Here is a 16,164-nt window from a genome sequence, read left to right as displayed (position 1 = left end):
AACAAGAAAATCAGTAAAAAGTGTTTATCGTGAAACCCCATCTCTACTAAAAATACAAAAAATTAGCTGGGCATGGTGGCGCGTGCCTGTAATCCCAGCTACTCAGGAGGCTGAGGCAGGAGAATTGCCTGAACCCAGGAGGCGGAGGTTGCGGTGAGCCGAGATCACGCCATTGCATGCCAGCCTGGGTAATGAGCAAAACTCCGTCTCAAAAAAAGAAAAATAATTAAACAGAAACTTCACAAAGAAATATATAGGAATGGCAAATAAACACATGAAAAAGTACTTAACATTATTTATCATCAGAGAAATGCAAATTAAAGCCAGAGGAGACACCACTATACACTCATTAGAATGACAAAGTTAAAGAATCAATTGCAAGGGAAAATGTGGAACAACTGGAATTCTCAGAAATTGCTGGTGGGGATATAAAATGGTAAAACTTAGGACAACAGTGAGTAATTTCTTTTTTTTTTTTTTTTAATTTGTTCCTTTGTAAACATTTTTGTTTTTTTTAGTTGCATTTTAGGTTTTTGGGGTACATGTGAAGAACATGTAAGACTGTTGCATAGGTACACACATGGCAGTGTGATTTGCTGCCTTCCTCCCCTTCACCTATATCTGGCATTTCTCCCCATGCTATCTCTCCCCAACTCCCCACCCCCCGCTGTCCCTCCTCTAATTCCCCCCGACAGACCACAGTGTGTGATGCTCCCCTCCCTGTGTCCATGTGTTCTCATTGTTCAGCACCTGCCTATGAGTGAGAACATGCGGAGTTTGATTTTCTGTTCTTGTGTCAGTTGGCTGAGAATGATGGTTTCCAGGTTCATCCATGTCCTTACGAAGGACTCAAACTCATCGTTTTTGATGGCAGCATAATATTCCATGGTATATATGTGCCACATTTTCCCTGTCCAGTCTATCATCGATGGGCATTTGGGTTGGTTCCAGGTCTTTGCTATTATAAACAGTGCTGCAATGAACATTCTTGTGCATGTGTCCTTATAGTAGAACAATTTATAATCCTTTGGATATATACCCAGTAATGGGATTGCTGGGTCAAATGGAATTTCTATTTCTAGGTCCTTGAGGAATTGCCACGCTGTCTTCCACAATGGTTGAACTAATTTACATTCCCACCAACAGTGTAAAAGTGTTCCTATTTCTCCACATCCTGTCCAGGATCTGTTGTCTCCAGATTTTTTAATGATCACCATTCTAACTGGTTAATTTTCTCTGAAGGCATGTTAAAGCTAACTACTGAATTATTAATTTTGGTATTGTATCACTCAGTTTCCAAAGTTCTAACTTTAAAAAAATCTGATGTACATGTTTTATAGTTTCTTGTTCCCTGATTTTTAAACTTATCTTTAACTTTTTAAACAAAGTACAGCTGCTTCAGAGGCTATTCCAATCATTCTAATATCTTGAGTCTCTCTGTGTGTGTGTTTTCTGTTTCTGCTGGTTTTGCGTATTTGGTTAACTTTGACCATGAGTTGGTCTGTACACTAGAAAAATTTGATTTGCAGCTTAGGCTACTGTAATTTATTCCAGAGCTTTATGGGTGTCTCTTCCAGATACCTCTATACCCTATCAATCTAGAACTATTTTAGTAACAATTCAACGTTCAGGATTCCCTGGCCTACTCAGGTGACTCAAACTTGGTCTAAAAGACTGTGTGTGAGGAATAATCTTTTATGTTTCACGCTTACCTTGAAAACATAGCTAGTTTATTGTAGAGAGAGTCTTCTAATAGAATACATACTTTATGTGGGTTCTGGGTTCTAATTTTTGACCCCTAACCCATCAAATTAAATAAAAATGGTAAAGTGTGACATGACAAACAAATGTTCCCAGGGCAATAGTAGCTTCTTCGGGTCAAGAGAAGTTTCTGTGCTTGCTTATTTCACTAGGCTCTTATTTTCCCTTTAAGTTTGGTTTTGTGTTTCCTTATTGTCCTTATTATCTCATTATTATCAGTTCCTCATTGTTCTTAAGATTTTTTAAAAATTTTATCTAATATTTTCACTAGTTTTAAGCAGGGGGGTTGGTCCAAAAAAATAACATCTGCCATCATTAAAAATTCCCTTTCTCTCCCTCTTTAATAAAAGAAACATCACTTTTTCTTTTTAGGACTAATTTTTCAGGGACTATTCTTGATCTCATCTCTAGAGTACAATTTGTCACGTTACTTGGCTACAGATAAGGTGTAGATACAGTTAAGTTATAATGTAAAAAAATAATTCTTCTATCTTCCAGTTCTGTTTTCCATTTTGAACTTAATCCTCTTTCTTTTTTACTGCTGGAGTTCAATTACACCATTTTAGGTTGTAAAATTGTAAAGTTAGTTGTAAAATAAATAAATTAAAAAGCAAAGAAGATAATTCTTAATATTAAGAACCAAGCCTATAAAGAGCTCTGCCCCACATACTTTTACTTCCAGGATCTTGCTTTTGAAGCTGTTTAATACGACAATGACATCTCCTAGGTCTGCTTGAGAATCAGTTCCTTCATGCCTGAAAGTAGAAAAATGTGTCCACAATTAATTCAAGAATAGACATACAATTATGATGGCATAAATAACAGAATAAACTCATTTTGCAATAAACCTAAGTCCAACATCACTACTGCATATATCATGTTTTTCTGTTTCTATAGTCAATTAAGATACAACATGCCAGATTTTTCAAAATTATCCAATAAATATTAGCTTAGTACAGATTTAAAATTGTACAAAAGCAACTCATTAAATTCAATACTACCCAATCACTCAGAAAGTTCAAATTATGGCTTATCTTTGCTGTTATGTACCATGGCTATCATAAAACTAAAATCTTTCACATTCCTGATATATTGCAATGATAATTACAATTTTTAGTCTTCAAAGTAAGTTGTTCCTATATCAAAGGAGTTGTACATTACCCAACTTTTTAATATCCACCAGCCATTTTCAAATGCCAAACTTTGAAGTACACGTTAAACTAATGAGACCGAAAATGTGTCTACAGTGTCCATCTGCATCACTTGAATATTTCCATTTTGTATTACATATAACGCAGTTTTTTCTCTGATTTTTAAAACTGCTTAAACAAATATGACAACTGTACTCAATAATTATTTTTTCAACTATTTTCACTATGGACTGAAAAATTCTATCATATTTACAATAAAGTTGAATTTTGTTGAAGGGGAAGCGATCAGATGTCAAATTAGTAGCTACTTTTGGGTTGTTATATATAACATATACTTTTAACACTTTTCCAAAATCAATACCTGGGGAGTCTAGCACTATCATGACTAACATAACGTTGACTTTCTCTTACTCCCAATTCCTGGGTTAAACCAAAGTAGCAGGCAGAACTCTGTCCAACAATCACCAGAAAGAAGCCAGGTGTGACAGCTTACACCTGTAATCCCGGCACTTTTGGAGGTTGGGGTGGGAGAATCGCTTGAGTCCAGAAGTTTAAGACCAGTCTGGGCAACACAGTGAGACCTTGTCTCTGTAAAATTTTTTGAAAAATTAGCTGGGTGTGGTGGACAGCGCCTGTTGTCCCAGCTACTCAGGAGGCTGAGGTAGGAGGATTGCTTGAGTCTGGCAGATGGAGGCTGCAGTGAGCCATGATTGTGCCATCAAACTTCAGTCTGGGCAAGAGAGACCCTGTAGAAAAGAAAGAAAGAAAGAGAAAGAGAAAGAGAAAAAAGAGAGAAAGAAAGAGTAAAAAAGAAAGAGAGAAAGAAAGAAACGGCTCCAACTTGTATAGTAGAAATATTGTCAAATTTCTTAAAAACTTCAAGTGCTTATAGTCACAAACACTGCTCAAGGGCATTGCAACTTTAGCCATTTAATCCACTATCCACTGAGACCCAGAGTATAAAGCCGGCTAGCGCAGCACTACAGCTAGACCCAGACAAATTCTAAAGCAAATCTCTTTCCATTCATATCAGGTAGTAGAGGTAGTGATGGTGATAAGCTCTCATTCTATTTCAGGCACTTTTTAAAGCACTTCACAGATGCTCACTCATTTAATCTATACAACCATCCTTTGAGGAGGGTAGAATTATTATCCTAGATCCAAACTGAGCCTAGGTAGTCTAGATCTTCACCACTGCACTATCAGACCTTTACCAACAATGCTAAGAACCTGAAACCTCTAGATACATGAGGAAAATGAGCAGCTTAAATGAAGGGAACAAGCTAAATAGGAGGAAATGGACTTCATTGATAAGGAATTAATGCAGAAAAAAGGGAAGCATTTAAATAATTCACATTCTCAATGAGATTCAAGAGAATACTGTACCTTAGTAAAAGCCATTTACTTCAAAATGAGAAATTCACTATGTGTCAGAAAGCATGATTAATAAAAAAGGACTTATACATGTGTTTCCTGAAATTCTAAAAAAAAAAAATCATTTATATTTTCAGAGAAGAAATGTAAATCAGATTGGCCTTATATTTTTCATCCAAAACACCAAATGGTAAGAAGCAATGATGAAGCCTTGTTTTAAGCATTCTGAATAAAATTATAATGCTGTTATTCAATACTTAGGAAAGTTATAATTCATACAGAACTGAAAAAGAAATTTTTAAACTTTTGAGGACCACCTCAAAGTTTTAAACATTTGAGGGTATGCCACTAATGTCTCTGAAAAAAAATTATTTGTGGAAAGGTGGTGTATATTATGATATGGCAGGCAACACCCTACCTTTAGCGTATACTGTAGGAGTTAGAAAGCTACACCCAGTTTTTGTTGTTGTTGTTATTCAACAAAGCTAAGGTTTTGGTTGAGAATTAGATTCTGCTAAACAGATACAATTGCAAGTTATTTGGAACTTAGAAGTGAGTGAGGCAATGTGCTGATGCTTGCCTAGCTTCTTTTGTCAAGCACAGTCATGGAGATATTGAGGTTTTCTACATCCATGTTACAGTGTGTAACTGCTTAGCTTTCTGGGTACCAAAGGCTAGGGTTGATATGTTGCTGGCAGCAGCTTCTAGCTTTCTCTCATTTCTGATGAGGGGAAAGTAGCAGCTCTTTCCGGTTGCTCAGTTCCTTGATTTTGTTCTCGAGCATTCCTAGGATCCAGTCCTCCTGGAGAGCTTGCTCCTCCAATCCTTCCTAACATAATGTAAAAGCATCCAATTGCTTGTGTCAAATCCTTCTCTGATAATATGGGAAGTCAACCATTTGCTACGATTTGAATGTCCCCTCCAAAACTTATGTTGAAATTTTATTGCCATTGTGACAGTATTAAGAGATGGGTCCCATAGGCATAGGCAAGGACTTCATGACTAAAACACCAAAAGCATTGGCAACAAAAGCCAAAATAGACAAATGGGACCTAATCAAACTCCACAGCTTCTGCACAGCAAAAGAAACAATCATTAGAGTAAACCGGCAACCAACAGAATGGGAAAAAAATTTTGCAATCTACCCACCTGACAAAAAGCTAATATCCAGAATCTACAAAGAACTGAAACAGATTTACAAGAAATAAACAAGCCCATTCAAAAGCGGGCAAAGGATATGAACAGACACTTTTCAAAAGAAGACATTTATGAGGCCAAAAAACATATGAAAAAATGCTCATCATCAGGGGTCATTAGAGAAATGCAAATCAAAACCACATTGAAATACCATCTCATGCCAGTTAGAATGGCAATCATTAAAAAATCTGGAGACAAGAGATCCTGGAGAGGATGTGGAGAAATAAGAACACTTTTACACGGTTGGTGGGAGTGTAAATTAGTTCAACCACTGTGGAAGACAGTATGGTGATTCCCCAAGGACCTAGAAATAGAAATTCCATTTGACCCAGCAATCCCATTACTGGGTATATAGCCAAAGGATTATAAATTGTTCTATTATAAAGACACATGCACACATATGTTCACTGCAGCACTGTTTACAATAACAAAGACGTGGAACCAACCCAAATGCCTATCAACGATAGACTGGACAGGAAAAATGTGGCACATATACACCATGGAATACTATGCAGCCATAAAAAACAATGAGTTCGTGTCCTTTGTAGGGACATGGATGAACCTGGAAACCGTCATTCTCAGCAAACTGACACAAGAACAGAAAATCAAACACCGCATGTTCTTACTCATAGGTGGGTGTTGAACAATGAGAACACATGGACACAGGGAGGGAAGCATCACACACTGGGGTCTGTTGTGGGGACAGGGGAGGGACAGCGGGGGGTAGGAAGGTTGGGGAGGGATAACACGGGGAGAAATGCCAGATATAGGTGACGAGAGGATGGAGGCAGCAAACCACATTGCCAAGTAGGTACCTATGCAACAATCCTGCACGTTCTGCACATGTACCCCAGAACCTAAAGTGCAATAAAATATATATATTTTAAAAGAAAAGAGCGATGGGTCCCTTAATAGGTGATTAGGTGATGAGGCTCCACCCTCATTGGGTGGAACTGGTGCTATTATAAAAGGGCAAGTTTAGCTCTCTTTTGCTCTCTCTTATACTTCTGTTTTCTGCCACAGGATGATGCAGCAAGAAGACTTCTGTCAGATGCTGCCCCTCAGTCTTGGAATTCCACCCTTCCAGATCTGTGAACCAGTAAATTTCTGTTTGTTATAAATTGCCCAGTCACAGATATTCTGTTACAGCAGCAAAAAAATGCCCTAAGACACCATCTAAACAAAAAAAGAATGTGAAAAGTAAAAGACGTAAAAACTGTGATCAATAGCGAATTCATTAAAATTTACATTTAACTAACGGTAATATGATAGTATAGAACTAAACAGAATGTTGGGGGTAGGGGTAAAAGGATGTTAGATGCTTCCACTGAAACACCAACAAGATAGCTACCAGACACCAAAGTGAGTATGAATAGCCATCCATTCTCAATACCCCCACAATATGCAGATTGCCCCTTAGAGAGATTAAGCATATAAAAATGTTCACAGAAGGGGTTATGTGAGATGAAGGCAGAAAAGTTTCCTTACAGAGAGCTGTTGACAGATTGTGAGTCTCCACCACTATACCCTGTGGGGAAGGAAAGGGAGGAGCACTGCCTTCTCATTCCAAACTCAGTAAGGTAGACACTTTAAGGAGAAAACACTTTGCAATACATATTCTGAAGGCGGGATGCACAGAGGACTCGTATCTGATTCATGTCTGGGAAAGTTAGAAGTATATCATGAAGCAGGACTGAATATTTGAGGACTGATTTATTGCTTTAACTGAGGAGTCGGGAGAGTGCTCACTACCTCTGCAACTGGCCTCAACTACAGTTTGTTGGGCAACTGATGTGTCAGTATTTCCACAGATCAGATGCAGCCAAGAAGGACAGTATTTGGTTTTGCTGTTACCACTGGGTAGTCATGTGTCCTGCCAACATGGCAATCAGGAGATATGAGGAGACCTCAGTCAAAACCGGCTGGTGGTGTAGCACTGGAGGTTCAGGGATTAAGAATGTTGTCAGAAGCAGCCAGTTGGAATAGACATGCACCATCGGAACCAGGGAACTAAAGGAGAGTGAGGTGCAGCAATAGAGAACTTTTAAGAGTCCACAGAGAGTGAGTTTTAACTACTGCAGAGCAAGCAAAGTCACAGTGGACCAGCTCAAGTACCTGCGGAGAAGGAATGGAAAGGCTTATTTGACATCTCCTTCCTCCTATATAAAACAGGAGATACAGTTCAGCCTCAACGGTACCAAACTAAAATTAATTACAAATATTACTCTGGCAGAAAAAAATTTTCTAAAGATTTCAAGCGAGAAGTCTAGCACAATAATTTGGCATTGAAGGTGCATAAAGTATTTAACATTCTCTGCAATTAATTAGGAAAATCTGAGCAGCATTTGTCTAATTTTGGTAGAACTAAAATTACTCCTTTTTATTAAAAAGGAGTAAAAGAGAATAATTTTGAGACTTTTTATATTCAAGGTAAGTAACAGCCAACACTGAGTACACACAAATAATCTGCAGTTAAAGATTACAACAAGATTGACAGACACAGAAAGTACACACTCTGAAGTGGAAAGCCAAATTAAAAAATATAATTTAGCCACGGCTTTAAATCTGAACTTAGAAACTCATATAGATATTATTTTAGCTTAGATTTTTAGCATGTTTCAGGAATTTTTTTCTAATTATAAAGGTAATATCAATTAGAATTAAAATGTAAATTAGGATAAACAGAACATCCATTTTTGTCATATTTTATATTGACCTCGTTTTCATTACTGGTACTTTACTTTCAAAGACATTTTATTATATAGTAACAATATTTGTTTTTCTCCATCTTGGATAGCTAGTGACATTAATTATATGTGGAATTAAATGATGACTAAGCATATAGTTTTATTGTTTGTAAGTAATATGACAAATTTGTAAGTTATTTCTATTGCTGAAAGTTGTCTGTGAATGAGAAAAAACAATTTTCACTAATATGTTAGTGGTACTTCAAATACAACATCAAGAACTAGTTTCTTTCTAAAACATCTTTATGAACTGTGTATAATAGAAATAGTAAAGAAGATAAAATAGAACCTAAATCATGTATAGGTTTAGTTCTACATAATACATGTACTATTGTATAACTGTATTTGTAAAGAAGAAGGAATAAGTGGAGAGGATACGGACATTCACTCAACATTCTATGATGATTTTCTCATTGAGTCCTTAGCAAAATCCCACAACAGAGGTAGGATTATTCCCTTTTGTAATGAGGAAATAAAGACTACAAAGAGCAAAGAAACTTACACAAGATCATACAGATGGTTGGTGATACAGAGGGAATTTGAATCACAATTTTCATGGCTTTCCCTTTGCAAAGTACAATGGTGAAACAGTAGTGGCAAATACAGAAATGCCGAGTTCCTGACAATGCAGTTTGCACAAAATTTAAAAAGCTGAAACAAAGCATGAATGCTTCTTAAAATTATGCCTTGAGGGCAGGGCGCGGTGGCTCATGCCTGTAATCCCAGCACTTTGGGAGGCCAAGGCAGGTAGAGCACGAGGTCAAGAGATTGAGACCATCCTGGTCAACATGGTGAAACCCCATCTCTACTAAAAATACAAAAAATTAGCTGGGCATGGTGGCGCGTGCCTGTAATCCCAGCTACTCAGGAGGCTGAGGCTGGAGAATTGCCTGAACCCAGGAGGCGGAGGTTGTGGTGAGCCGAGATCGCGCCATTACACTCCAGCCTGGGTAACAAGAGCGAAACTCCATCTCAAAAAAAAAAAAAAAGAAAAGAAAAAAATTATACCTTGAAACCATGGCTTTTATAAGGGTCAATATAAATGTTACAGTCTACTTTGCTCATTTTCTATACTATCACAGCACTCTTTTACAGCACTTAGAACATGTAATAGTCACTCATTTTCTGGACTATCTTTTCTACTGGAATGAGTTGTGGGAGGGTAGAAACTGTGCATTTGTAATGAGAATGACACAGCAAGGTAGCATAGGTTGCTGCTGAGGCATTAGAACATCATACCCAAAAGGGTATGGGTGATAGCCAAAGATAAGAACTTAGAGGCACCCTTCCTGCCTAGCAAACTGGGCATCTGCTGTCCTGGCTTCCTTTCGAACAGATCAAAAATGACCCATGATCTATTTCCTTGTATATATTGCTAGTTGCATGCGTGTTCTTTCTCTCTACCTGACTCCTCTTTACTCTTGCCTGATGTGACGTAGAGATGGCGTCCTCCATGCCCAGGATTTTTAAGTAATAGATCTTTGAACTTATTTCCTATCGTGGTGGTGTATGAAATTTGTACCACCCATTGGAAGAACCAGGGACTACCCCAGACAGGGTTTTCTCTAGGATGCTGGGAAAAACACAAGGTTGGGTTCCCTGTGTCACTGCAATGGTCAGGAAGCATAAACTGGACATAGGTCACACAAGAGCCACATGGGCATCTGTCAGTATATAAAAAAAGTTTCCTGTGTGAGGGAACCTGGGTCTGGGATCAGACAACTATGCATTAGATTATCCACTAGGTAAAAGAAGTGTCCCATGAAAGACACGCAGTAAACATAGACATCCAGCTGCCTTTCATACCTCTGTGTGCATAAACCATTAAGTACATTTATTAACTGACACTATAAGCTAGACAAAGTATAAAATAAAGGGTAAAAAAAGATACAATAACTCCTACTCCTATATTATCTTTGTTGAGCACAATGTGTGGTATAATAAAAGGTGCTAAGTATTGAAAGAAATGCAATCTAGAGATATTGATTAAGGGTATAAAGAAAACTTTATAAAGAGTTGGCCAACTATGGCTAGTGAACCAAATCAGATTTGTGGTCTATTTTTTTTAATGGTCCTACGCTAAAAATAATTTTTACATTTAAAAATGATTGTTAAAAAAGACTTTTGACAGAGACCATATGTGCTCTCAAACAAACATTAAATACTTTTGGCTCCTTACCAAAAAAGTGTGATGAGCCCTGCTTTCTACTATGGCTAATGACCAGGAAAATTTTTGTGCAAAAAACGAATTCCAAATTGAATATAACCCAGGGATAATGGTTTTGTTATATAAGATATAATGTATAATATATTGTCATTAAATGATCAATATAACAATTATGCTGGTACAGGGAAAAGTCTAAGAGCCTGAATTTGTGGCAGCTGGCCTGCCACTGGAGTTGGGCAACAGCCTGGGGCTGTGGGTTCTGGCAGCTCAGCCTTCTGGTACCAGCATTAAGTTGGGGCTGTGGAGGCCTACCTGAACTGCGTTTTACTTGGGTGAACATGGTTTTGGGGTCCAAGGCAAAGTCTGGTGCTCACTTCCCTCCCCTTCCCCAAGTGGCTATCTCTCTCCAGCTGTACTGTATCAGGTTGAGGGAGGAGTGATGCATGTAATATAAAACTATCCTTCCTATACTCTTGAATGTGTCTTTCTTATCTCTGTGCTATGCTGCAGTGTTGTAATAGCTCACCTGGTTCCTTTGTTTTTATTAAGGTAGTTTCATGTGTGGAGTGGATAGTTGTTCAAATTGATGTTTCTGCATGGGTATGAGCACTGGAATGATCTATCTTGCTGATGGACCTAACCCAGTTTTGTCTTTTTTTGTTTTATTTATTTTTTTTAAGACAGAGACTTGCTCTCTGGCCCAGGCTGGAGTGCAGTGGTATAATCTCTGCTCACTGCAACCTCTGCCTCCTGGGTTCAAGAACTTCTTGGGCCTCAGCCTCCCAAACAGCTGAAATTATAGGTGTGTGCCACCACGCCTGGCAAGTTTTTGTATTTGTAGTAGAGACGGGGTTTTGCCATGCTGGCCAGGCTGGTCTCGAACTCCTGGCCTCCAGTGATCTGTCTGCCTTGGACTACCAAAGTGTTGGGATTACAGGCGTGAGCCACTGCGCCAAGCCAGTCTTAACATTTTAATTGTTGTTTTGATGATCTTGGTTGTATTACACTAAAATGTATTTATGTTTAAAAATTTAAAAGCAGTCTACATAACTCACCCAACTATTTGATAAATATCTTCAGATTTTCCTTGGCGTAACCTCAGTATCCAAGCACCTGGGTTTGCTTTTAACTGAAAATATCCCTTTTAAAATGAGAAAAAAAAAAATAATTGAGTAATATGACTAAAAACCATCTAACTGATCATGAATACGTGAATAATCCAAGAAAGTATTAATTCTAGAATGAATAAATTCTATAAATAAATTTCAAGTAAAGAGATTTTATAACTTGTTAAAATAATATTATGAAAGTATGATTTTCCCTATTTTTATTTATCTTCTTCAAAGATTCAATTTTGTTTACTGCAAACTGTTCAGCAACAGCAGAATAAAGATTATTTCATTTTACTATTAGGAAAACAGAGAATTTCACCACAACATCAAATTAAATATCATCAATTAAATACTACTTACAAGATTGGCCATCACTATTGTATCAACAACAGCAGGTTTATTTTTTGTGCCTAGTGTAAACTGCAGACCCTGAGGAGGCTGTTCTGTCATTTTATCAAAGCAGTGTCCTTCAAGTACTAAGTATTCTAGTTCATATTCTGCAGTAACAGTTTTCTCAGTCTGTGGAGAAAGTGCGTCATTGTTTTGGTGTTAGTAAAACTCATAATACAAAATTTTGAAATAAATACATGTGATTTTTTAATACTGGCCAATGTATTTCAGTGGGTAACTTCAAGTCCTTCTTTTACACATGAGTGAATTTATGAGTTGAATTGATTTCTTCAAGACAAAAAGCTTATGATAAACTTTCTCTTTTTCATGACATCAGCTTTACCTGAACCTCATGATATATGCACCAATATAACCAAGCAGGAAAGATGTGAACATGAGATTTAGATGGGAAATTACTTAAAGAATCTGCTTCAGTTTGCTGTTGTCCTGAAGCTCCCACTTTAGACTTGGCAAGAGAGGTAATTTACTATCTATTGGCCTTCTTGTAATTAAAAAACATTAATGTCTATAATCAACTAATTACAAATTGATCAATGCATTTCCTTTTTAAAGTTAATTAAAAATATATATAATATTCCATTTCCCAAGTGGAAAGAAGAAAAAACAGAAAGCACAGAATAAATATTGATATAAATGTCAACACACTGATTTCTATTTCTTGTCTTTATACATTTTTTTGTGAGAAAGTAATCTGCTTTTTCATTAAATGTGGTTTTCTAAGAACATGTCTCTGTCTCTATAAATATCTTTTCAAATGGCTGAATATTCCAGTTGTTTCTGGATTTTTCTCTACTGCAAATGTTATAATAAGTATTTTCAAGATAAAGCTTTTTCTCTACTTCATGTGAATAACATAACCAAACATGAGAATACGTCAAACAGTGATTTTTACAGTTTGAAAATTCTGTTGAGTAAACTAAAATCAGTGATGTTACATATATCTAATCTTATTTCACCATATTAGGTTTTCAACATTATTGTTTAGTGTGTTTAGAATATTACAGAGTATTTGGATATATTCTGTACTGTATAGTTGTTTTTCCTGGACTGTAATTGTCTCAGAAATAATTACAATATTTGTTTACATCATTTTTTTCTTGATTTCTATTCTTATTTTACTGCTTTTAAGAACAAAAAGTAACTCTCCCACTTCAGCCTCCCAAGTAGCTGGGATTACAGGCACAGATCAACACTCCCAGATAATTTTTTTGTATTTTTAGTAGAGATGGAGTTTCATCATGTTGGCCAGGCTGGTCTTGAACTCCTGACCTCAAGTGATCTGTGTGCCTCAGCCTCCCAAAGTGTTGATATTATAGGCATGAGCCACCGTGCCAAGCTACAAAGCTTTTTTAGCAAAAATATGAGTTAGTGATCTTTTTTGATCCTTATGTTTTCATCTTCCCTTCATATTTTTATTTTCTGTTCTAAATATTGTTGATACCAGACATAAATTTAATACCTTTCAAATGTAACTTTGAGAACATACTAATTTTTCTAAAAGGATATTAATTGTATTGTTCTTTTGTGGCTGAATAGCTAAGTGTTTTCCTTTAAAAAAAGGTTAGGTTTAATTATAAAGATTAGCATTTAAGTTTGTTAACAATTATCTGTAAATATGTTAATTTAGTATTTTTGTTGCTCTTGAATACGATTTTGTGCAACTGCAGACACATTTTCCCAAGTTATTATTAGCAAAGTTATAATACATATCTTGATCTGTGATCTGAACTCTGACAAGCTATCTGATAGTGGAGATGGATAAATGATAGTACATCTTTTCTTGCATCTTAAGGCATGTGAAGGCTGAACTTAATGACTTTAGTGCAATCTGAACTTTGAGAAACCATTCAGGACTCTGAATGGGCAAAAATCCAAGGAAAAATGAAAGCAAGGAATCAGTTTTAGATGATTAGGTGGTTTGAGAGATATAAGGTATGGTAGTCTCCCTTTATCTGTGGTTTTTCTTTGTGCAGTTTCAGTTACCCTCAGTCAACCATGATCCAAAAATATTAAGTGAAAAATTCCAGAAATAAACAATTCATACATTTTAAACTGTGCACTGTTCTGAGTGTTGTAATACAATCTTGCATGATAGTGCTTGTGTTCAAGGAACCTTTATTTCACTTAGTGACCCAAAAACACAAGAGGATGATGACCTACTTTTATAATTGTTCCATTTATTATTAGTTACTAAGGTTAATCTCTACTGTGCCCAATTTATGAATTAAATCTTATGATAGGTAGGTATGTATATGAAAAAACAAAACAGTGTATATAAGGTTAGGTACTATGTATGGTTTCAGGTATCCACTGATTGGGTAGGGGCTATCTCAGAACACTTCCTTGTGAATAAGGGGACTTCTATAGTACAAGTCTTCTGATATACAAATTTCCAAGTTTGTTAAGGTTTGTTTTAAATTGCTAAGTTTTACAGAGGGGACAGAACTCTTCACTACAAATGTGAACTTTCCCCAAATTTTATAAGTATTTGATTGTTTGAGATAGAAAATTCATGTTATGCACTGAGAGAGTAAACTGAGCCTAAGATGAACTGTGTGTTCATCTAATTCATAATATAGTATTATTTAGGATCTATACCATATCTCTGAAAATAAACAAATTCTTTCACAATTATATTGGTAATGAATATATCAATAAATATCAATAAAAGTGATATCAAAATTATTTATTTCAGAAGGGTTAATGCATTTTTCTGTGAATTCTTTTTAACATAGCCACATCCTATTTCCCGTTAGCAATCTTTTATTTATTGCACTTTCTCTTTCTTGGTCAACCACTATTGTTGTTCTAGGTATTTTGATATCTTTCAGATAAATGCTGTGATAAAATATAATTAGAGAGTCTTTGGATGCAGTTCTAACAATAAGTGCTGAGAAGAGCAATATCTGAACTCCAGGTAAAAGTAACTCTCTCACTTTTAGCTTTCTTAATCACTTTTGTCGCCTTTAATTATGAAATTAATGCTGGTTGTGCAGTGAAGTCATTGTATGGATAATCATGTGAACAAAGTCCTGCTAAGGGGGAATTTTTCCAGATCAAGTTTCTTCCAGGTGTTTGTATAGTGTTTGGGAATTAGGTGTACCCAGGAATGTTTGCACAGGTTAGTGTATGATGGTAAATCTCTCATTATTAGTCTCATTTTTGCCAAGATGTACGTACTTTTCCCCTTTATCTAAAAATATTTTCTACTGTAGCAAATGCCTTTGTTATTTTTCCAGGATGGGTGCAGAATATTTTAAGAATGTATAGCACACAATGAAAAAGATGAGCCTGAGGGGTGGTTAACTTTTACAGATGCTAGAATTTATAATCTCCTTCTGTTTATTCACTTAAATTATGAAGACACAGAACATTTTCCTTCATCTTAGTCTTCTAACTTCAGAGTTAGAGCTAGTGTTCATCCGAACAGCTTCTAAAAAGACGCGAGTAGATTTGACACTCACCACAAAAAAAAAATGTTTTAATCTCCATCAGCTTTTGAATAGCTGCTGAAATTTTCACCAGCAGACTGATTTCAAATCTTTTCTAAGCTATACAAATTTCTCCTACTACAAACACTTTACACTTTTGGATAAGGTGTTTAAAAGTTACACTATTGAGTATATTGGTACATTCTTTTCATGAAGAATTCTAGACTCTGTTAAGAGATCTGACTGATCAGGGAAAAAACAGTAATTTTTTTCCCACTTCTTGTAACATTCATTTGTTAACTTTTTCTGATTAATGCTATTAGTTTGCTGCCTTTTCTCTAGATTTAAAGGACTGACATAAGATAATGGCTATGACTGAGTTTTAGATTCTTTCTTAGGTGGGTCCAGTTGGGAGTGATGGGGAGTATGTTACAGAAAAGTTATTTAGGATCCCACAGAATCCACATGAGTGGATCAAAATAAATTTTCCTAGAAGGAAATCTTTAGGCAAAAGGTAATGCATAAGATGCTTGAGAAACAAACATAATAAACAATCTTAACCAAATTATTACAAGTAAATATTTATGCTTTAGTCAAGGCAATGTTATATTCTACAGGAGGTATCAGACACCAAGAGCTGGAAAAAGGTCAGAGGGAGGACAATGAGGAGAAGGAAGTATTTTTTCCTCATTTTCTGGATACCAAGTGATATGTTTTGGCTCTGTGTACTTACCCAAATCTCACGTCTAATTGCAATCCTCATGTGTCAGGGGAGAGGCCTAGTGGGAGGTGATTGGATCATGGGGGCAGATT

General features: G+C 36.3%; 1 protein-coding gene across 2 annotated transcripts in view; it reads right to left on the bottom strand.

The window, feature by feature from the left end:
* The window catches only part of UGGT2 (UDP-glucose glycoprotein glucosyltransferase 2), a 246,456-nt gene that overhangs the window by 49,112 nt on the left and 181,180 nt on the right, over positions 1–16,164 (bottom strand). For both annotated transcript variants that reach the window (XM_012458621.2, XM_012458622.2), the window contains exons 28-30: positions 11,870–12,028; positions 11,453–11,538; positions 2,432–2,516 (exon numbers count right to left, since the gene is read on the bottom strand). In XM_012458621.2, the coding sequence (XP_012314044.1) occupies positions 2,432–2,516; positions 11,453–11,538; positions 11,870–12,028 (330 nt within the window). The remainder of the gene's footprint in view (positions 1–2,431; positions 2,517–11,452; positions 11,539–11,869; positions 12,029–16,164) is intronic.

Source organism: Aotus nancymaae, unplaced genomic scaffold (assembly GCF_030222135.1).
Source record: "Aotus nancymaae isolate 86718 unplaced genomic scaffold, 86718_ANA_hifiasm-v0.15.2.pri h1tg000048l, whole genome shotgun sequence".
Lineage (NCBI taxonomy): Eukaryota > Metazoa > Chordata > Mammalia > Primates > Aotidae > Aotus > Aotus nancymaae.
The sequence above is the reverse complement of the archived record's forward strand: the minus strand, read 5'-3'. Positions and strand labels throughout refer to the sequence as shown.